We start from the raw sequence: 17375 nt of genomic DNA, 5'->3' as shown, positions 1-17375 counted from the left end.
CTGCTTCTCCCTCGCCCTCTGCCCACCCCCACCTTCCCTACCGTGTGGGATTGCTCTCTTTCAAATAAAAAAATAAAATAAAATAAAAAAGAAGAAAAGAAAAGAAAAAGAGAGAAGTAGATCTGTCCAACAAGGAATGGTCTATTTCAGAGTCCAGAGGTAATTACCCATCTCTGTGAGGCCCAGCTGAGGAACTAGCAGGTTAAAGGTCACCCATATGGATGAGATTCTCGAGGAGAAACCTAAGGTCAGTTCTGAGATTCTATGATTAGGTGAAGGGATTCATAAACATTTGGATGATAGAAATATGATAGACATAAAATTAAAAGGATATAATTTACCCCTGAGACATTAGGGATTAAGGGGGATAAGAGTGGACTACAATAGGAGTGGTGTGGGACAGAGGAACTGGTTTGGTCCTGTTCTTTCAGAATATCTTGGTTTTGGCGTGACACTTATCCCTTTGATTTGAAACCTAAATTTCAGAACGCTGAAACTCAAAAGCCTTGGGCTGAAGAAACCTAAAACCAAAGCGACTAATGTTTTGTTACCAGTTGTTTGTGGTGTAACCCATTCCTTGAGAGGGTGTAATGCCCTGGCTGTAGGCCTGGGCAGGGCCTAGGGATACAGGGTAATAAGGTAGGTGTCCTGTGATTGGGGGCTATCCTCCCCGGTATCTCCAAGTGTTACTCTGCTGCATTTGGTTAGAGTGTGATGAGTTGGTTGGAAGGCGTTGAGAAAAATGGTTGCAACTGGTGAAAATGGTGCGAACTCTTGCCTTAGGTCTTAAGAATTCCCTTAAATTAACACCTTGACGTAGCAGCCCAACCGAGGCCCCCCCCCCCAGAGTCGGTGAATCAGGTTCAGGCTGAGCGTCCTTGAGGCCTCGGCACCTCCCCTCTGGACTTGCCAATGGGCCAGCCTGAGCCCCACGCTCGGAGCCCCACGCTCAAGCGCGGCCCTAACTCGCCGTGGGCGGGGCGTCCCCCGAGGTGCGTGTGCCCGACGGTGCCTCGCAGCGTGCAGCCTCCGAAGCCTGCACAACAGCTCCCTCGTGACCCGGGGCGGGGGAAGAAGTGTGTGCATCCTGGAAGGGACGTGCATTTCGCAAACGGGGAGAGGAGGGACTGCTGTACTTGCACGAGGCACGGGGATCTGCTCCCCGCCCGAGGGTTTGCAGGAAACGAGGACGCGGCGATTCCTCGTCCAGTTTCCCGCGGTGGGAAACACCCAGCGGGAGACGTCCCAGCCCAAGTTGGGCGCGGACCCGGCTCCTGCTGAGAAGCGCCGCGGGGCGCGCGAGGCGAGTGGGGGCCCCAGGTCCGGGCGCGCCCCGCCCCGCCCCCCGTCCTCGCAGCGGGACACGCGCTGCCCCGACCGCGCTGGCGCCCCGCGGCTCCCCGCGGACCACCACGCGTGCTTTGTTTCAGAAGCCGACCCGTCCTTCTCGGTTGGTCTGCGGCTCCACCAATCCCGCCCGCGGCGGGGCGGGGCTTCAGGGTCAAGGTGGACCAGTTCCCCAGCCTCGCCCCTACACGCGCTCCCGGACCCCCGGGGCTGAGTGACAGCAGCCGGGCCCAACCCGCGGCCCCAGCCCGTGGCCTCCGCCGGGGGCGGTGCGCGGACGCGGCGCCCGGGCCAATCGCCGGGGCCCTGCGGGGCGGGGCCTCCCTGCCGGGCCCGGACCGGCGCCCTCCGCTCGCCCTTCGCCCAATGGGAAGCGCGGGGGGGCGGGCCCCCGGCCGGAGCTCGGCCAATGGCTGGAGCCGAGGGGGGCGGGCCCGGAGTGCTGGCGGCTGGTCCTCCGCTCCGAGCCGAGGTGCGGCGAGCCGGTGGGGGGACCGCGAGGCGAGCGCGGGAGCCGGGGCGGCGAGCGGGGTGTGAGCTGCCCGAAAATGCACTCGGATGCCGCCGCTGTCAGTGAGTAACGGGGGCGAGCGGGCCGCGGCCGGCGGCGGCCGACACTCTCCGCTCCGCTCCCGCAGTCCCCGCCCCGCGCCTCCTGTCCCGAAACGCGCCCGGAGCCCCTGCCCGGGAGCCACCCCTTCCCCTCCCGGGGCCGGGGCGGGCGGTGACGCTGCGGGCGGCGCGGGGCGGGGGCGGGGGCGGGGGCGGGCGGGGGGAAGGGGCCGGCCTGCCGGGGAGGGCGGGGGGAGGGGGTGGGGACTGGCTCCCTTTCAGTGTTGGGGGCAGGGGGGGCGGGACGTGCGATGCAGGGCTGGGACCGGAGTGCCCGGGGTGAATGGAGGTGGAGGCGGCGGCGGGCGCTGGCGGGCAGGGCCGGGGGTGGCACCGGCGCGGGCAGGGGGAGCGGGAGCGAGCGGCGGGGCGCAGGGGTGAGGATTTCCTGGGGGCTGAGCGGTGCGGGCGGCTCCGTGAGAAAGGCGGGTGAGTGCGAGGGGAGCGCGGGGGCGGGGACAATGGGGAGAAGGGCTGGATGGCGGGGGCGGGGGGAACAATGCGGTGGGGGAACGGGGGCAGCGGCCGAGCGGGGCAGGGGGGCGGGGGGCGGGCACCGAGGCGAGGGCCGGTGTAACGGGAGGGCTCGGGGTGCGATGGGATAGTTGGGGCGTCCGGCGGGCGGGAGAGGCGTCGGGAGGGTGGGGGGGTAACTGGGAGTGGTGAGAGGGGGCAGGCGTCGGGGTTTAATAGGATTGAGCAGGTGTTGGGGAGTGAGGGGAGGGAGGCGGGGAGGCTCTGGGGTGCAGGATGGGGGCAGGGGTAGGGGAGGTGCGGTGGGGGTGCAGAGCTAGTTGGGAGGAGAGGGGGGTGGGGAGGGGCCAGGGCGGGGGGAGGACTGTCAAGTCCGGATTCGGTCCGCGCGGGGCTCGTGGGGGGGAAGGTGTGAGACTGTTTCCTGGGAGGTGGTCCCTGCCCCCGACCCAGACGGGGTCCTTGGAAGGGGGAGCCCTGAGCTTCGGGGTGTGGGGCGCGGAGGGGGCGGGGCCGCGGCGGAGGGGGCGGGGAGGTGCCCTGAGGTTGGCGCTGGCCGCGGTTCCCCCAGAGCGGCGGGAAGCGAGGTCAGCGCTGGCGCGGGCTCCGGCTGCGGGACCGGGAGGCGGGGCCGGGGCGCGGGCTGCGGGTTCTCCGCGGCGGGGTCCGGAGGGGTCGGGCCCTGCAGACCGGGGGTGTGTGTGTGTGCGCGGGGGGGGGGGGGGGTTTGCGCAGGGGAGGTGTTGGGGTCCCAGGCAGTCCGTGGGTTTGGCAGCCTGTGACGCAGTTGTCTAATTTCTGGTCGTCAGGTGTGGACGCTGGTGCTTGAGGACCCGCTTCCCTGCAGGGAGGGCCGGGCCCGAAGCCCCGCGCCGCGGCCGCGGGGCGCGACCTCGGCCAGGCTTGCGGGGAGGACGCGTTAGGGGTTTCCTTTAGGGTCTGGCTCCGGTGGCCGGGTGTGAAGGGGAAAGGCGGTCGCGCGGCATTCTGGGACTTGTAGTCCGCGCCGCGCGGGGCCGCGGTTGGGTTGGGTGCACGTGGGTAACTGTGGAAACGAGTCCCAGAATGCCGCGCGCCGCTCGCAGCCTCCCGGCGCCGCGAACTCGTGCGTTCTCCCCGGCGGACCGCGCGAGCCCCGAGAGCCCCTCTGGTTCCCCGGGCGCGGGCGCGGGGCGGGTCCCCGGACCTCCTCCGCGTCGGCGGGCGGGGAGGACCGAGCCCAGCGCGGCGCTTCCGCGCCGGGGCTCTTGCCTCTCGGGGGCTTACCCCGCCTGCCTGCGGCGGTGGCCGTGTCCGCGGGGTGAACGCTCGGTCCTCCGCCGTCCGGCGCAGCGGGTTGCAGGCGCGGAGGCGCGGCGCGGCCCGGGCTGATTCGGACGCGGGGGTCGGGTGGCTCCGGCGGCTCCGGCGTCCGTGACTCCCGGGGGGCGGGGCTGGGGGCGCGGGGGACTCCCGTGCGCGCGCCGTGAAGACCGTCTAGATGGTGTGCGCGGGTGTTTCCTGGGCCGCGTGGACCGCCCGGCGCCGGGACTCTGTGGGAGAAGATGGTCTAGAAGTGAGTGACGGAGGGTGGAGCCGTGCCCACTCGGAAGGCCCGCGTGAGGGGAGCGGAGGGCTGGGAGAGGCCTGCGTGGGAGGCGAATGAGGGTAGCAGAAGGTAAACCGGGGGGGGGGGGGGGCTGGAGAGGTTCTCCTGGTGGTTTTTTTTTTTGCTCTTAGCTGCAGCTGTAATGCCTTTCCCTCTGCCTCTCTACCACTGGAGCCCACCTTCCCGGCTGTAGGGCCCCAGCGCCTCCTCCCAGGCCATTGCCGTCCCCTCCCATTTGTGGGCTGAGTCTGTGCCTTACAGAACGTGCAATGTGAGGGCAGTAAGATGAGCTGGGGAGGACGGACTGGTTCTGTGTGATCTCTCAGGTCTTGATGAAACTTGTGGCGGTCGGTTGCATAGTCCCAAGGAGGATATTCTAAGGATCCTAATGATGCTGTTTTACCAAAAGGTCATAAGATTTGGAAGCTTTTTAGTATATATACATATATATATATATATATATATATATGCTGAACTTGCCTACTTGATTAAGTGGTTGATGGTTAAATAATGGCTCAAAAATCGGGCAATGGATTTTTTTTTTTTTTTTTTTTTTTGCAGGAAAAAATTTCTCTTACATTTCATTGATCTTACGATGAAATGTTCAGGAAGCCCTTTGTGATATGTAAATATGTAATACGGACATGTTTTTTAAAATACACGCTTAATGCTAGAATTTGTTCACATGAAGGGTAAAGTGTACAAGGTTGGAAGCAAGAGTTATGATTGGCTTCAAGACGGTGTTTTAAAGAAAATATTAGTCTAGTCATTTCTTTCCCTTTTTTATTTTTGTTACATCCCAAAGGGCAGGTGCCCTTTACACACAGAGCCCCTCTCTCCTCCAGGCCCTCCCCCAACCCTAGGTTTCTAAACATGATCAGTTTAGACTTTATGCTGTGGATTTTAGGTTCCTCTGATTTTTGACCTTGGAGTGGTCTTTTTTCTTTTTTTTTTTTAATTAAGAGTTTTTGTATTTTTTTAAAGCTTTATTTATTTATTTATTCATGAGAAATACAGAGAGAGAGGGGCAGAGGCACAGGCAGAGGGAGAAGCAGGCTCTCCACATAGGGAGCCCGATGTGGGACTTGATCCCAGGACCCTGGGATCACACCCTGAGCCAAAGGCAGATGCTCAACCACTGAGCCACCCAGATGCCCCTTTTCCTCTGTTCTGTATTGGAAAGGATTTTTAAGTTATCATGTCTATAACATAACATTGCCAGAAAAGAAAGTCTCCCTCATTTTCTCTGCCTCAGAGGACGTCTGTACATTTACTCTTTCCTTTCTCTGTTCCGGCCTCCAAGAAGCGCTCCATCGATACTTGATCACACTTTTTTTTTTTCAAATGTTATTTATCATTACATCCCTTTCTGTTTTTATCTTTAGCTGCTCCCAGCAGCTCTTAAAGCATACTGCTTTCTTTCTGACTAATAATATGTGTTTTGCATTTTCTCATCTCAATAATAATCTTGTTAACTCAGCAGGATAAAAAACTACCTGTCAGAAACTGACCTCATGATTTGACCAGTATAGTATCAATTATTGGCAAGTTAACAATACACAACTAAAAATGGCATAAATAATAGAACTTCTTATTGCCCAGTAGCAAGAAGTATAGAGAGTAGATGGTTTGTAAGGCTGGTGCAGTGTCTGAAATCATTCAGACTGTGTCATTCAGTGTTTGAAGACTCTAGGCTCTTTGCATCCTTTTATTCCTCTGTTTTTAGTGTTTGGCTTATGGAAAGCCTCAGGCTCATTGCTTCATGTTGGCAGTGTGGTTGCTGCAGCCCCAGACATCAAGCCTGTGTTACGGAAGGAAGATGTTTTCTTGTAATTCCCTCTTAGCAGGGAGGAGTCTTCTAGAAGGTCACCTTGGAGACTTCCCCATCAGTGTCTTGGGTAGAACTGATTTCATGGCACTGCTCCTTGTAAGGAAGGTTGAAAAAGTGAAAGTCTGGCATTTTTCAGCTTCTTTTGTGAGATGTGGCCTTTGCTAGGGTGGAACAGTGAGGAGAATGCTCTGGGTTGGCAGCCCACAGGTTGTATTCCTGAGCCAGCTACTTTGTCCAGCTATCTCTGGCTTGGTCTCAACCTTTTTTAAATCTGTTGATTTATTTTTTTCTCATTTGAAAATAATTAAAGGTGACGTGCTAAGTATAGATAAAAGCCTGCGAAAAGAAGGGAAATAGGGGCACCTGGGTGGCTCAGTCAGTTAAGTGTGCGACCCTTGATTTCGGCTCAGGTCATGATCTCCGGATCTGATCGGATCTGATCCTGCGGTTGAGCCCAGGGTCAGGCTCCACACTCAGCAGGGAGTCTGCTTGGGATTCCCTCTCTCCCTCTCAAATAAATAAATAAGAGAAGGAAGATAAATTGTAGATTTGCAGGCTGCACATAAATGCTTGCCGTAGGTTACAAATAGGCCATATATTTGGCTCTGAGCTTCCTGGTAGTAGTCAAAACAAAGAGGAAAAAAGGCTAATTAATTTTATTCATTTAGTTAATGAAGCTCCAGTTCATGTAATAACCCAGGGTGGAAACTTAAGCATTTCTCATCCTCTCTTTTCTTGGCTGGTGGTAAGAGAGACACTGCATCGCCTCCCATGCTTTATGGAACTCTTTCCTACTGTCATCGTCCTGGGTCTGACCTGTCTTTTCTTATGTTGTCATGAAATTCAGAGCTTTTGCCAGCCTCATCCTCCTCTTTGTCCCCTTGGTTACCAGGTACATCATCTTTGTCCTTAGGATTCCCTTACACAAAACCTCGAGGGCTTCCATTTGCTTAAGGAAATATAGACCTCTCCACACATGGGGTAGAGTCAGCTAGTGGGGTTAAGCTCAGTTTGTCGTCGTTGTTCGCCCCCGCCCCCCGCCGGCAGACTACTACCTCCTTGCCCGCTGCCTCAGTGCTATTTCTGGGGAATTGTTCTCTTCTGGGTTCCTCTTCCCTCTCTTCCCACTCTCGCCCTCCGTTGACTCTCCGAACTGTGGTTTGCCTCGGTTCTCAGTTCTGCCTAATTTAACAATAGCTGCATGTTGACTTATTTGTCCTCTCCCCAATTAGATTATTACCCCCTTGAGACCTGGGACTGTCTTACTTAGTGTCCACTTTATCATCCATGATGGCCTACACAAAGTAGGCCCTCAAAGAGGGATTGAATTGCACTTAAATGGTCAACTGTTAAATAGTGAATTATCTGGAAAATTTTAATTCTCCCTCCTGCTATTCAGCGTGCTTCCGAGTCGTCTTTCATTGTCTTGGGATTTTTCTTCAGGGAGTACAAACTCCCTCTTACTCATTCTGTCTTGTTTTTGGACGAAGTCAGCCATAAGCAAACCAATTTAAATAATATTTCTCTTTAAATACATGCAGATGTCAGTTCTGAAGACTGTGGCGTGGAGAAATTGTCTGGGAGAAAGTAAAATGCTGGTGATGTGCTAACGGGCCAGGAGTCTGCGTGTGAAAATGCATGCTTTCATTTCAGATCTGGTGTGTCAGTCTTGTGAAGATAAGGCTAAGGCAGGACTTGACAGGTCTGACATTACCCCTCTTTTTGTTTTATGACCAGATTCTGGTCCTTAGGGTTTGTTTCATAATGTTAACTATACGTTGAGATCACTGGAAGGCTTTCTTCATTTAGAAATTAAACGTTGTTAGTTGGAGGTGAATTTTCTGATTGTCTGACATTAATGTGGATATCTTTTTATAGTTGGTCATCTTGAATTAGTGTTAATAGCTTTTCATAGCTTGTTCTTTTTTCTTATTCTGAGATTCAGGTTAGGAGAAGGACCTCTTGAGAATTATTCTTTCAAGCAATAGCTGCATGTTAAGCAAACATACATTTAAAAAATATGCTTTAAGTAGAAAAAGATATTGAAATGCATTAGATAGAATCCTGTCTTTTAGCAATCGTCGCGTTACTGCTTCAGATCTAAGGATTTGTGTCCTTTATTGTAGTGAAGTATTTGCTATTCCAGGTTTGAATTATTTTTCTTTTAATTAGAAAACACTCTTAACGAGTCATTTTCAATTTAGGAAGGTAGGTCTTTGAAATTAAGTGGTATGCTAAGTACAACACTAAATGGTATGAAAAAGACCCCCACCCTCCCCAAATAGCGTTACCTCTGGATAGGATTCTTTTTATGTCTCTCTTTGAGGATTTTTTTTTTTTTGTAAATATTTTTTTTTGGAACCCTTTTATTACCTGCTGGCCTGTATCACTAGTATTCCTGGAGGTGGCGTGTCATCCATTTGTTTTTATGGTGGGCATTGTCAGTCTTCAAGGGCCCTGGCTCTTTCTCTGCGTGGGAAATGCCCACCTTTGCAGGCAGGGCCGCTCAGAGACACCCACCGGAGTGTGACTCTGAAGCTGGAGGTGAGTGTTGGACAGAAGCCGGGGGTACCTGGAGGCCATTGGGGAGGGTGGATGGTGGGGGCAGCTGCCAGCTGTGGTCCCAGGGGCCAGGACAGTTCAGGCTGTGTCAGTGTGCTCTGCTTCAAGCCCTCGAGTTGTGTGGCTTGGTTTTCTGGGTGGCCTAGACCTGTGAATTACCCGATGGCCCTTTAAAAATGAAATCCCTGTTCTTTTACATTGGCTAGTTGGTTTCTGAGGCTGGAAACTAAGAGTTCTGATCAGTACAGCATCCATACCTGGCACTGGTCAGTACGTGCAGAGGCGCGTGTGGAGAAGGGCAGTGATGGGCCTGACCTGACTCTAGAGTCGCGGCCGGAGGTTACCCAAAGGACGGAAGAGGGGGCACATCGTGGGTGTCACTTGTGGGCGCTGCCTTGCCGGTGGTCAGGTGGGCTCTGAGCCGCACGGCAGCCACCCTGCTGGACCTCGTTAGAGCTCTTCACTGCTTGTCTTTCCAGTCACCTCTTTGTCCTAAAAAGAGAAGAGAGAGAGAGAGAGAGAAAGGTGTGATGCTCAGGAGCTAACGCATAACTTCTATTGCTTTTTTTTGGATCTAATTTGGGAGTATTTGCTATGGAAATATTATTTGTGGCTCTTTTGGGGTAGACTAATTAGTTAAAATTCCTGATAATCTTTATTGCTTTTTTAGTTATTTATAATCATATACATAATATAAAATTGTACCTTTTTTAAGTGTGTAACTTGATCAGTTTGGATACATATCTCTAGCGGTGTAACCACTACTAAAATTAAGACACAGAACATTTTCATTTCCCCCAAAAGTTCCCTTGTGCCCCCTCGCAGGCCGTATTTCACCACCTCCTACCACAATCTTTGGCTTTTAATACATTTCACCTTGGACCGTGTCCACGTTAGTTGATGATTTGTCATTTTGCTGTTCGTGGGGGATATTACAGTATAAAAAGGTGTGATGAATCTCCCTCCCCTTTTTAAAAACTGAATTATTAAATCCAAAGAAAAACTATCGGTGCTATATAAATTATAAATCTGGTAATGATTTACCACATGGGACTATCTGGACTGAAATGACTTGTTCTTTTGAAGTTTTCCAGTGGATGGCTGTTCTGTATGGCCCAAAGGTACCAGTGCTAGGATTTGCTCCATGGATGTGATGATGTCTTTTAATTGTTATCTAGGTCAGGTTGGGAGACAGGAAGGCATGAGAGGTAAGTGTGGGCCTTCGAGTCAGAATGCCTAGATTCAGATCCTTGCTCTGTTAGGTATTAGCTGTGTGACAGTGGGCAAGTTACTCCTCAGCTACCGTGTGCACGTCAGTGGTCCTCCCGCATAAGGCATACCGACCGCAGAGTAGGGCTTGTTCGGTCCTCAGTGGTGATTGAGCATTTACCACATACGAGGCCCTTCCTCGTCTCCCATGCAGTTCTGATTCCAGCAAAGGGCAGGGAGGCAAATAAACAGGTAGACCGGATAGTGTGTCAGATGGTTGTGAGTTCCGGATAGTGTGTCAGATGGTTGTGAGTTCCGTAGGTAAGGAATACAGCAGGGGGTGGGGCACGCAGACGTGTGGGCCAGGGGAGAGCAGTGGAGGGTGCTGTGGATTTGAATAGCGGGGGTCAGGTTTTAAGACCTGCTGGGACTGAGGGGCATTCCAGGCTGTGGGAAGGTGAAAGCAGAAGCTCTGAGCGGGAGCAGGCCTGGAATAGGAATTGCAAAGACGCTGGTGTGCTTGGGGTGGAGATGGGGGCTGGGCAGGGAGAAAGAAGCAGGAGGCAAGATCGGAGCCATCCCACGGATTAAATGACATAAAACATAGTTTGGAGAGGTGCTTGGCCCTTTCTTCTGATTTTATGGCTAACAGTTGCTGTGTAACGATGTTGTCCTCATTAGGCTTTGGAAGGAGACCCCTCTTTTTTTTTAAGATTTCATTTGTTCATGAGAGGCACAGAGAGGCAGAGACACAGGCAGAGGGAGAAGCAGGCTCCCTGCGGGGAGCCCGACGTGGGACTCGATCCCAGGACCCTGGGAGCACAACTTGAGCGGAAGGCAGACGCTCAACCACTGAACCCCCTGGGGGGCCCCTGAAAGGAGACCCTGGAGAGGAAGAGAGGTTATCAGAAAGAACCAAGTGGGGCTTTCCCTCACTTAGCCAGTCATCAAACATTTGAGGGGTTCTCGTTGCCAGGTGGGGGCTTCTTCCTTAGGTGTAGTGGTGCAGGCCCAGAGGTACCGGACAGGTGACATGTGGCACCACGGCAGCTACGTCCATTGGATGCCCTGGGTGCTCTGGAAACAAAGGGGAAGCCGTTAAAATTCGACTTCATGGAAGGGTTAGTTTGCACCCTGTGGGGTTCACTTTTCAAATTGTCCCGTGTGAAGAAAAAGGTCTAGGTGTGCCTGGGTTGGAGGGGCCTGCGGTGGGAGGGTGCTTTCCCAGCCCAGGGGGTGGAGGGAACCCAGGGGACAGCATGGGTGAGAGCATGGAGGATGGGAGTTTGGTAGGCCTGGGGTGTGGGGGACGGAGCAGGGCTGGGTGGCGAGGGGGGACCAGGGAGAGCTTGTGAGTAGGCCGGGAAGGGGAGGATGGGAGCAGGAGATCCCAGAAGGTGGGACTTGGGGAGAGAGGAGGAACAAGGGTGAGAAGGGGCTGAGGATTGCTGATGACTGGGCTGTCAGCACCCCCATTTTACAGATGAGAAAGTTGAGGTGCGGAGAGGTTAACTCCTTTTCTCCAGGTCACGCAGCCTCTGTGTGGTGCATTGAGACTTGCACGCAGTCCTCCATACTCCAGGGTCTGGGGGCGCCACCGCCACCAGGCTTATACTACTCCGGCGCCGCTTTGGCTTGGTTCTTAGGGCGGCCCTGCAGGTACATTGGGATTCCCTGTTTCCTCTTTGGCCCGTGAACCGGGACGCGCAGCACTGCTTCTGATCTGATCAGCTCCACTTTGCTGTTGGTTCTTTTGTTCTTGGAATGGGTCCAGCAGCATCAGGATGTGGGAGGAACTCCTCCTCTTCCAGCGCTCCTGTCCCCTCATTTCTGCCGCCTTCCTCTCAATGACAGCAGGCATTTAAAAACTGATTCTGACGGGGGGGCTGATTATGGCAAAGAAAAGTACTGCACACCTTTTCTTAACTCACTAATGAAACCGTCAGTTTAGTCTTCTTACATCTTACTCTAAATAGATAGGTGTTAACTACTTCCTAAATATGCTTTTCACGTTATTTTTAAATACGGGACATACAATGTTGCAGAAAAGCGAGAAAACATAAAAGTTACCTCTTGGGGTGCCTGGGGGCTGCAGTCAGTTGGGACCTGCTTCTTGGTTTGGCTCAGGTGGCGATCCCGGGTTGTGAGCTCGAACCCTGTGTTGAGCTCTGCGCTCAGTAGGAGTCTCCTTAAGATTCTCCCCCTGGCGCTCTCCCCACTCATGTGGGTGCTCGCTCCCTTTCTCTCTGACTCTCTCAAATAAAATAATCTTACCCCAAAAAACAAACAAAAAACCCCTTTACCTTATAGTAGAGCTACTAACATGTTTTTGTGTAACATCTTTGAAATTCTATTCTTTTCTTTTTTAAAGATTTTATTTACTTATTCATGGGAAACATAGAGAGAGAGAGGGAGAAAGGGAGGGGGAGAGACACAGGCAGAGGGAGCAGCAGGCTCTATGCAGGGAGCCCCACGTGGGACTCAATCCCGGGTCCCGGGGTCACGCCCTGGGCTGAAGGCGGCGCTAAACCGCTGGGCCACTGGGGCTGCCCCATGAAGTTATTTTCTTCTTTTTTCCGCCCCCATAGTTGACATTGTCTTTCTCAATCCCTTTAATGCCATTCCCAACAATTAGACCACAAATTATTTGCTCTTAATTAAACAGGAAGCTGAGAAGGATGGTTGTACATTCAAGTCCAGACAACTGGCTCTCGATGTCATACTCGTAGTTTTTTATTTTATTTTAAAGATTTCATTTATTTATTCATGAGACACACAGAGGGAGAGGCAGAGACACAGGCAGAGGGAAAAGCAGGCTCCCTGCGGGGAGCCCGACGTGGGACCCGGGGTCCCTGGATCGAGTCCCGGGCATTTAAAAACTGATTTCTTCGGCCCTGAGCTGAAGGTAGGTGCTCAACCTCTGAGCCCTCCAGGTGCCCTGGTGTCATAACTTTTAAAGACCTGTCACCTTGTCATCCCCTCTGCCTTGTCTTTACTTTTTCATTTTCTGGGTTCGGTGTGTCTTAGCCTCTTCTAGGTGCTAATACTACCAGGGGGTGAAGCAGTGAACCCTCAGGGGCGCCTGGGTGTGGGCCCACCCCGTGCTCAGGGCTTGGCAGGCGGCGCTTCAGTCCATGTTCAGTCCATGCGAAGGGGGGCCCGTCGCTGCAGCTGTCCGGATGAGGACACTAAGGCACAGGCAGCTGGGGCAACAGGCAGGGTCGCTCAGCTGGAATGTCCCAGAGCTGTGACTGTAGCCCACGCCCTTCCAATGCCAGCGCATCAGGACTCTGGTGACATTAGTGAGACCAGAGGACGGTTTTCACTCTGAACTGTCGAGTGATCTGTGCTCCTGGGTGCGTGGGGCGGGGCACAGGGCGGGTCTAGGGCCCCTTGCACCTTGTCACAGCTGGAGGGCAGCACACAGGGTGCCCTGCAGTGGCCGGCTCCTGAGAGGGACCCCACAGGTGCAGGCTGTGGTGGGGGGGCTGGGTGCAGGCCGCCTCTGCCAGGCAGGCGGGTGGCATCTCCTCGCAGCCTCTTTTATGGGGCCTGGGAGAGTTAGAAGGAGAAAGCCAGCGGCGGTTTGCTCGGACGGCTTCGATTTTGGATCTTGTGCTCCATGAAAACGCTGAGTCACCTACGGTGCCCTGCTTCCCACCGTGATCAGCGCCCCCTCTCCGGGCCTCCCCTCTGGCTTGTGTGCCCCCGAGTGGCCAGCACCTGCTGAGGCGGAGAATGACTTGAAGGCCTTCCTTTTGCTGTTTGGGGTCTTCTCGTTTTCACCTGGCTTTTCAGTTTTACAATCTTTTCCCTGGATCTTGAGCTTTTTTTATTTTCCCATGTGCTGATGGGGTACCGGTGAATGAGTTGGATTCTGGTGTGTTCTGTGCCAAGCTTATTCCATTCCTTAGTAGGTTGCCTGCCCCAGCGGGTTGGGGACCGAGTCCGGGGTGGGGCTGGGACTCCCCTCTCTGGCTGCATATAGAACCATCTGGGCCACTGAGTGAGAAATCAATGACCCCACTCCCACTTTTATTTAATTGGCCTGCACTGGGGCCCTGGCCGCCTTCCTCAAGCCTCCTGGGTGATTCTGATGTGCAGCCACTGGATTAATTTTAAGAAGCTAAATTAGCGAGCAGGGTTCTGGTGTGGACAGTGGGGAAGAGGACGCTGGGCGGCTGGCAGGCCATTTGCTCACTCCGGCACCCCAGCCGGCACCCAGGCCATGCTTACCTTGTGCCGGACGCTGTTCCCAGCCGGTCCCATCACGGACTCATTCAGTCCTCACGGTGTCCCTGTGGGGCAGGCGCTATTACCCATTTTATAAAGAAATTCCTACTTCTCACAAAGAAGGGCACATGTCGTCTGAAGCTGACCCACAAACCTAGTACCCACATTAGAGCAATGAAATCTAAAGCTGCTGGGGGGTGGAGGTGCTGCTTTGGATAGGGAGTCAGGAGAGACCTGGCTGATGAGGTGACATTTGAATAGCTAGCGAAGTCAGCGGCGAGGCTTTGTGAACACCAGGAGTCAGGGAGGCAGAGGGCATAGAAGACGCAAAGGCCCTGAGGTAGGAATTCACGTGAGTGTTCAAGGAAGAGGGGGCTGGAATGGAGTGAGCAAGGATAATGGAATGAGATGACTTAGGTCAGATCATGTATGGCCTTGTAAGGACTTGTTTAGGACTTTTTTTTTTTTTTCCTTTTTTCTTTTATGCTGCAGCAACAAATCCAAACTCTTGTTGATTGAAATTAAACGTTGTTACATGTTCTTTGTAAGCTGGCAGGGGTTTCCTCTTGACATCATTGGCCTCCTTCTGTCTGAAAGCCACGGGAAGGAGGGCTCCTGTTTGAGGAAAGGAGGAGTCAAGGCAAACCTAAAGAATACATTTCAGCTATCATATACCCTTGACTTTGACGACAAGAGTTTTTTCCTTTTTCCTTATCACTGAGTAAAGTTGACATTTCAGGGGAATGGGCCCCGTGACCTGTACCTTAGCCCCTGAGCATTCCATGCCGAACCCCAGTGTGAGAGACCCTAGCTCTGCTCTGCTAGATCATGTTCTGGTTCTGGCCCAGAAGCATTCAGGACAGATGCTGATTTTGATAACCTTTAATTTTTGTCTGATTTGGCTTCACTTTTTTGTCAATAACCTGGTCATTATTCTGTCCCTCCCCTCCCCAAGAGCCTCTACTGCTTTAGTTCATCATTTTCATTGTAATCAAGAAGCGTTTACTGAGTACCTATCTGTGCACAGTGCTGCATTAAAAACCTTTACACCGGGGTGGGGTGCCTGGTGGCTCAGCGGTTTGGTGCCTGCCTTTGGCCCAGAACATGATCCTGGAGTCCCACATCAAGCTCCCTGCATGGAGCTTCTCCCTCTGCCTATGTCTCTGCTTCTCTGTGTCTCTCATGAATAAATAAAATCTTAAAAAAAAAACAACAACAACAAACCTTTACACCTAAGAGCTTTGCTCACCGACGGGCCAACTAGAGCTTAGCTAATAATAAAATCCTTGTAGGGGCACCAGGGTGGCTCCATCGGTTTAGCATCCCACTCTTGATATTGGCTCAGGACATGATCTCGGGGTCCTGGGTTGGAACCTCGTGTCAGGCTCTGTGCTCATCCTCTCCTTTTCCTGCAAGCATGTGCGCACGCTCTTCTTTTTCTCTAAAATAAATAAATCTTAAAAAATAAAATACTTTTACTGATTGTTAGTGCTCAGAAGAAAAGTGTACTTGAAATCAAAATAACATTGGTGGTGTTGGTAGTATCACCTCTGCACATTTTTTTCCCTTAAAAAAAAAAAAAGTGGTGGGGGAGCCTGGGTGGCACAGTGGGTTGAGTGTCTGACTCCTGCTTTCAGCTCAGGTCATGATCTCAGAGTCCTGGGATTGAGCCCCACGTAAGCTCAGTGTGAAGTCTGTTTAAAGTTTCTCCATTTCCCTCTGCTCCCCACCCCCCCGCAAAAATAAATAAATTTTTTTTTAATCGGTAGGTTGTTTTAGATTTAGCCAGTTTTAGTAACTTTTAAGAAAATTTTACTCTAAGTTTGTGTACTTCATTATTAACTTTGGGTGGGAAATGGTGTTGCTTTTTTTCCTTTTATGGAGCATGAAGATAGATCGCTTTTTGCTCCGATAAGAAATAAGCTAGAAGGGAGGAATGGGTTTTGGATTAGGAATTAGAAGTGAATCATTCCCAGCCTGGCCACAGTGAGCTGTGTGAGCCTGCCTGAGCCAGTAAAAGAATTGGCCAAACGGACCTGAAACACTGAACTCCTCTTTCTCATCTCCTAAATACAGACAGTAATAGTGTTTTTTTTCCTCCGAGTACAATCATATTTTGTATAGAGGTTAGTTCCTAAGTCCATCTGTAAGGTCAAAATCACCTGTCTTAGGAATATCACTGTCAGAAGGTGCCCTGCTGCGGGTTGTCTCAGATCAATCCAGCACAGCCGGTTCTTTCCTCCAGCACTGGAACGGATATCTGGCTCTTCGGTGGCGCACCAGCTGAAGCAGCTGGCTTGCAAATTTAGGGACCGTGTTTTATGGAAAATACGTTTTTTAAATACTAGACTCATACAGTGTTGTGAGATGCACAAAGTATGATGGGCACGTGGAAACTGATTTGCGTGCCTGTCTCCAGCTCATGAAGTAGAATGAAGGGCCGGTACGGGACAACTGAAATATCTTGTCTTCTCCCCTCCTTTTCTCTTTTTTTTGGGGGAGGGTGTGGGGGGACTGAATAAAGTTGACCTTGAGTGAGTTCAGTGTGGATATTCTGCTGCCCCACTGCCCACAGTGTAGGTCCTCTCTGTTTGTACTGCCACTGACTCATTAAGGCCCTAACCCTTCCCGGCCTCAGTCGTTTCCAGTAGTCTTTGCAAGAGGCCATTCCTTCCCAAGCCAGGCCACTCACTCACCATCTCCCCACCATACGTTGGCCTCGGAGAAATCCTAAAAAAAATGCCCGACTTCAACACTTGTGCAGCACCCAGCCTCACAGCAGTACTTCTCAAAGTTCCCCACCAGCATTGCGCCATAGCGGAGGTTCAGTGAATTAAATTGTACTCATGGGGTCCCAGCAGACATAGCTCGGGGTGTCTTGTGCCATAATCACGTTTTTTGTGTTCATGTAACACATTACAGGGGAGTTACTATTGAGTAGAGTTGATGCTGCTTGAGTGTGCCACGTTTATCTGGTTGATTTGCATACCCTCGGGTGGCCCAGTTGGAGGTACAAGGCCTTCGGAGATTAAACTGGTAAGCAGAGTTCGCAGGTTCTTCATTTTCTGACCTTTGCCTTCCTTATGAGTTTCCTCTTTGATCATGTTGCTCCTCAACATTTGAAGCTCACATGATGTGGATGCACTTGAAATGCCCTGAACTTATCGAAATTACGATTTGGTGCCTGTGTTTGCATCCATTCATTGGGCGTTTATTGAGCACCTGTTATGTGCCAGGTATTGTTCTAGGTACAAGGGATACAGTAGTGGACAAGGCCAGGTCCTGGCTTCCATGAAGCTTACACTTCGATGGGACAGGAAGGTGACAAATCTGTGATATAAAGAAAAGAAAAAGGAAAGGAAAGCAAGGGAAGGTGATAGAGGTCAAAGAAGGGGTCCTGTTTGTTGTTCTGGCAACGGTGTGTAAGAAGGTGATACTTGAATGGCAACCTGGTAAAATGGGAGAGCAAGCCATGTTACCACCAGAGAGAAAGGGCTCAAGGCAAAGCACGTGTCAAGG

The 17375-nt window shown here is 52.3% G+C and overlaps 1 protein-coding gene across 16 annotated transcripts in view; it reads left to right on the top strand.

The window, feature by feature from the left end:
• Window positions 1-1777: 1777 nt before the first annotated feature.
• Window positions 1778-17375, top strand: part of DCUN1D4 (defective in cullin neddylation 1 domain containing 4) — a 71307-nt gene continuing 55709 nt past the window's right edge. For 2 of the 16 annotated variants that reach the window (XM_072749016.1, XM_072749013.1), the window contains exon 1: window positions 1778-1920. In XM_072749016.1, coding sequence (XP_072605117.1) covers window positions 1896-1920 — 25 coding nt within the window. In that variant the 5' untranslated portion in view covers window positions 1778-1895. Of the gene's footprint in view, window positions 1921-2182; window positions 2249-2948; window positions 3021-3814; window positions 4431-7345; window positions 8397-10403; window positions 11283-16275; window positions 16300-16778; window positions 16893-17375 lie in introns of those variants that run through there. The other 14 variants (XM_072749021.1, XM_072749018.1, XM_072749020.1 and 11 more) reach the window with 14 other exon arrangements.

Source organism: Vulpes vulpes, chromosome 2, assembly GCF_048418805.1.
Source record: "Vulpes vulpes isolate BD-2025 chromosome 2, VulVul3, whole genome shotgun sequence".
NCBI classification, from domain to species: Eukaryota; Metazoa; Chordata; class Mammalia; order Carnivora; family Canidae; genus Vulpes; species Vulpes vulpes.
The sequence above is the reverse complement of the archived record's forward strand: the minus strand, read 5'-3'. Positions and strand labels throughout refer to the sequence as shown.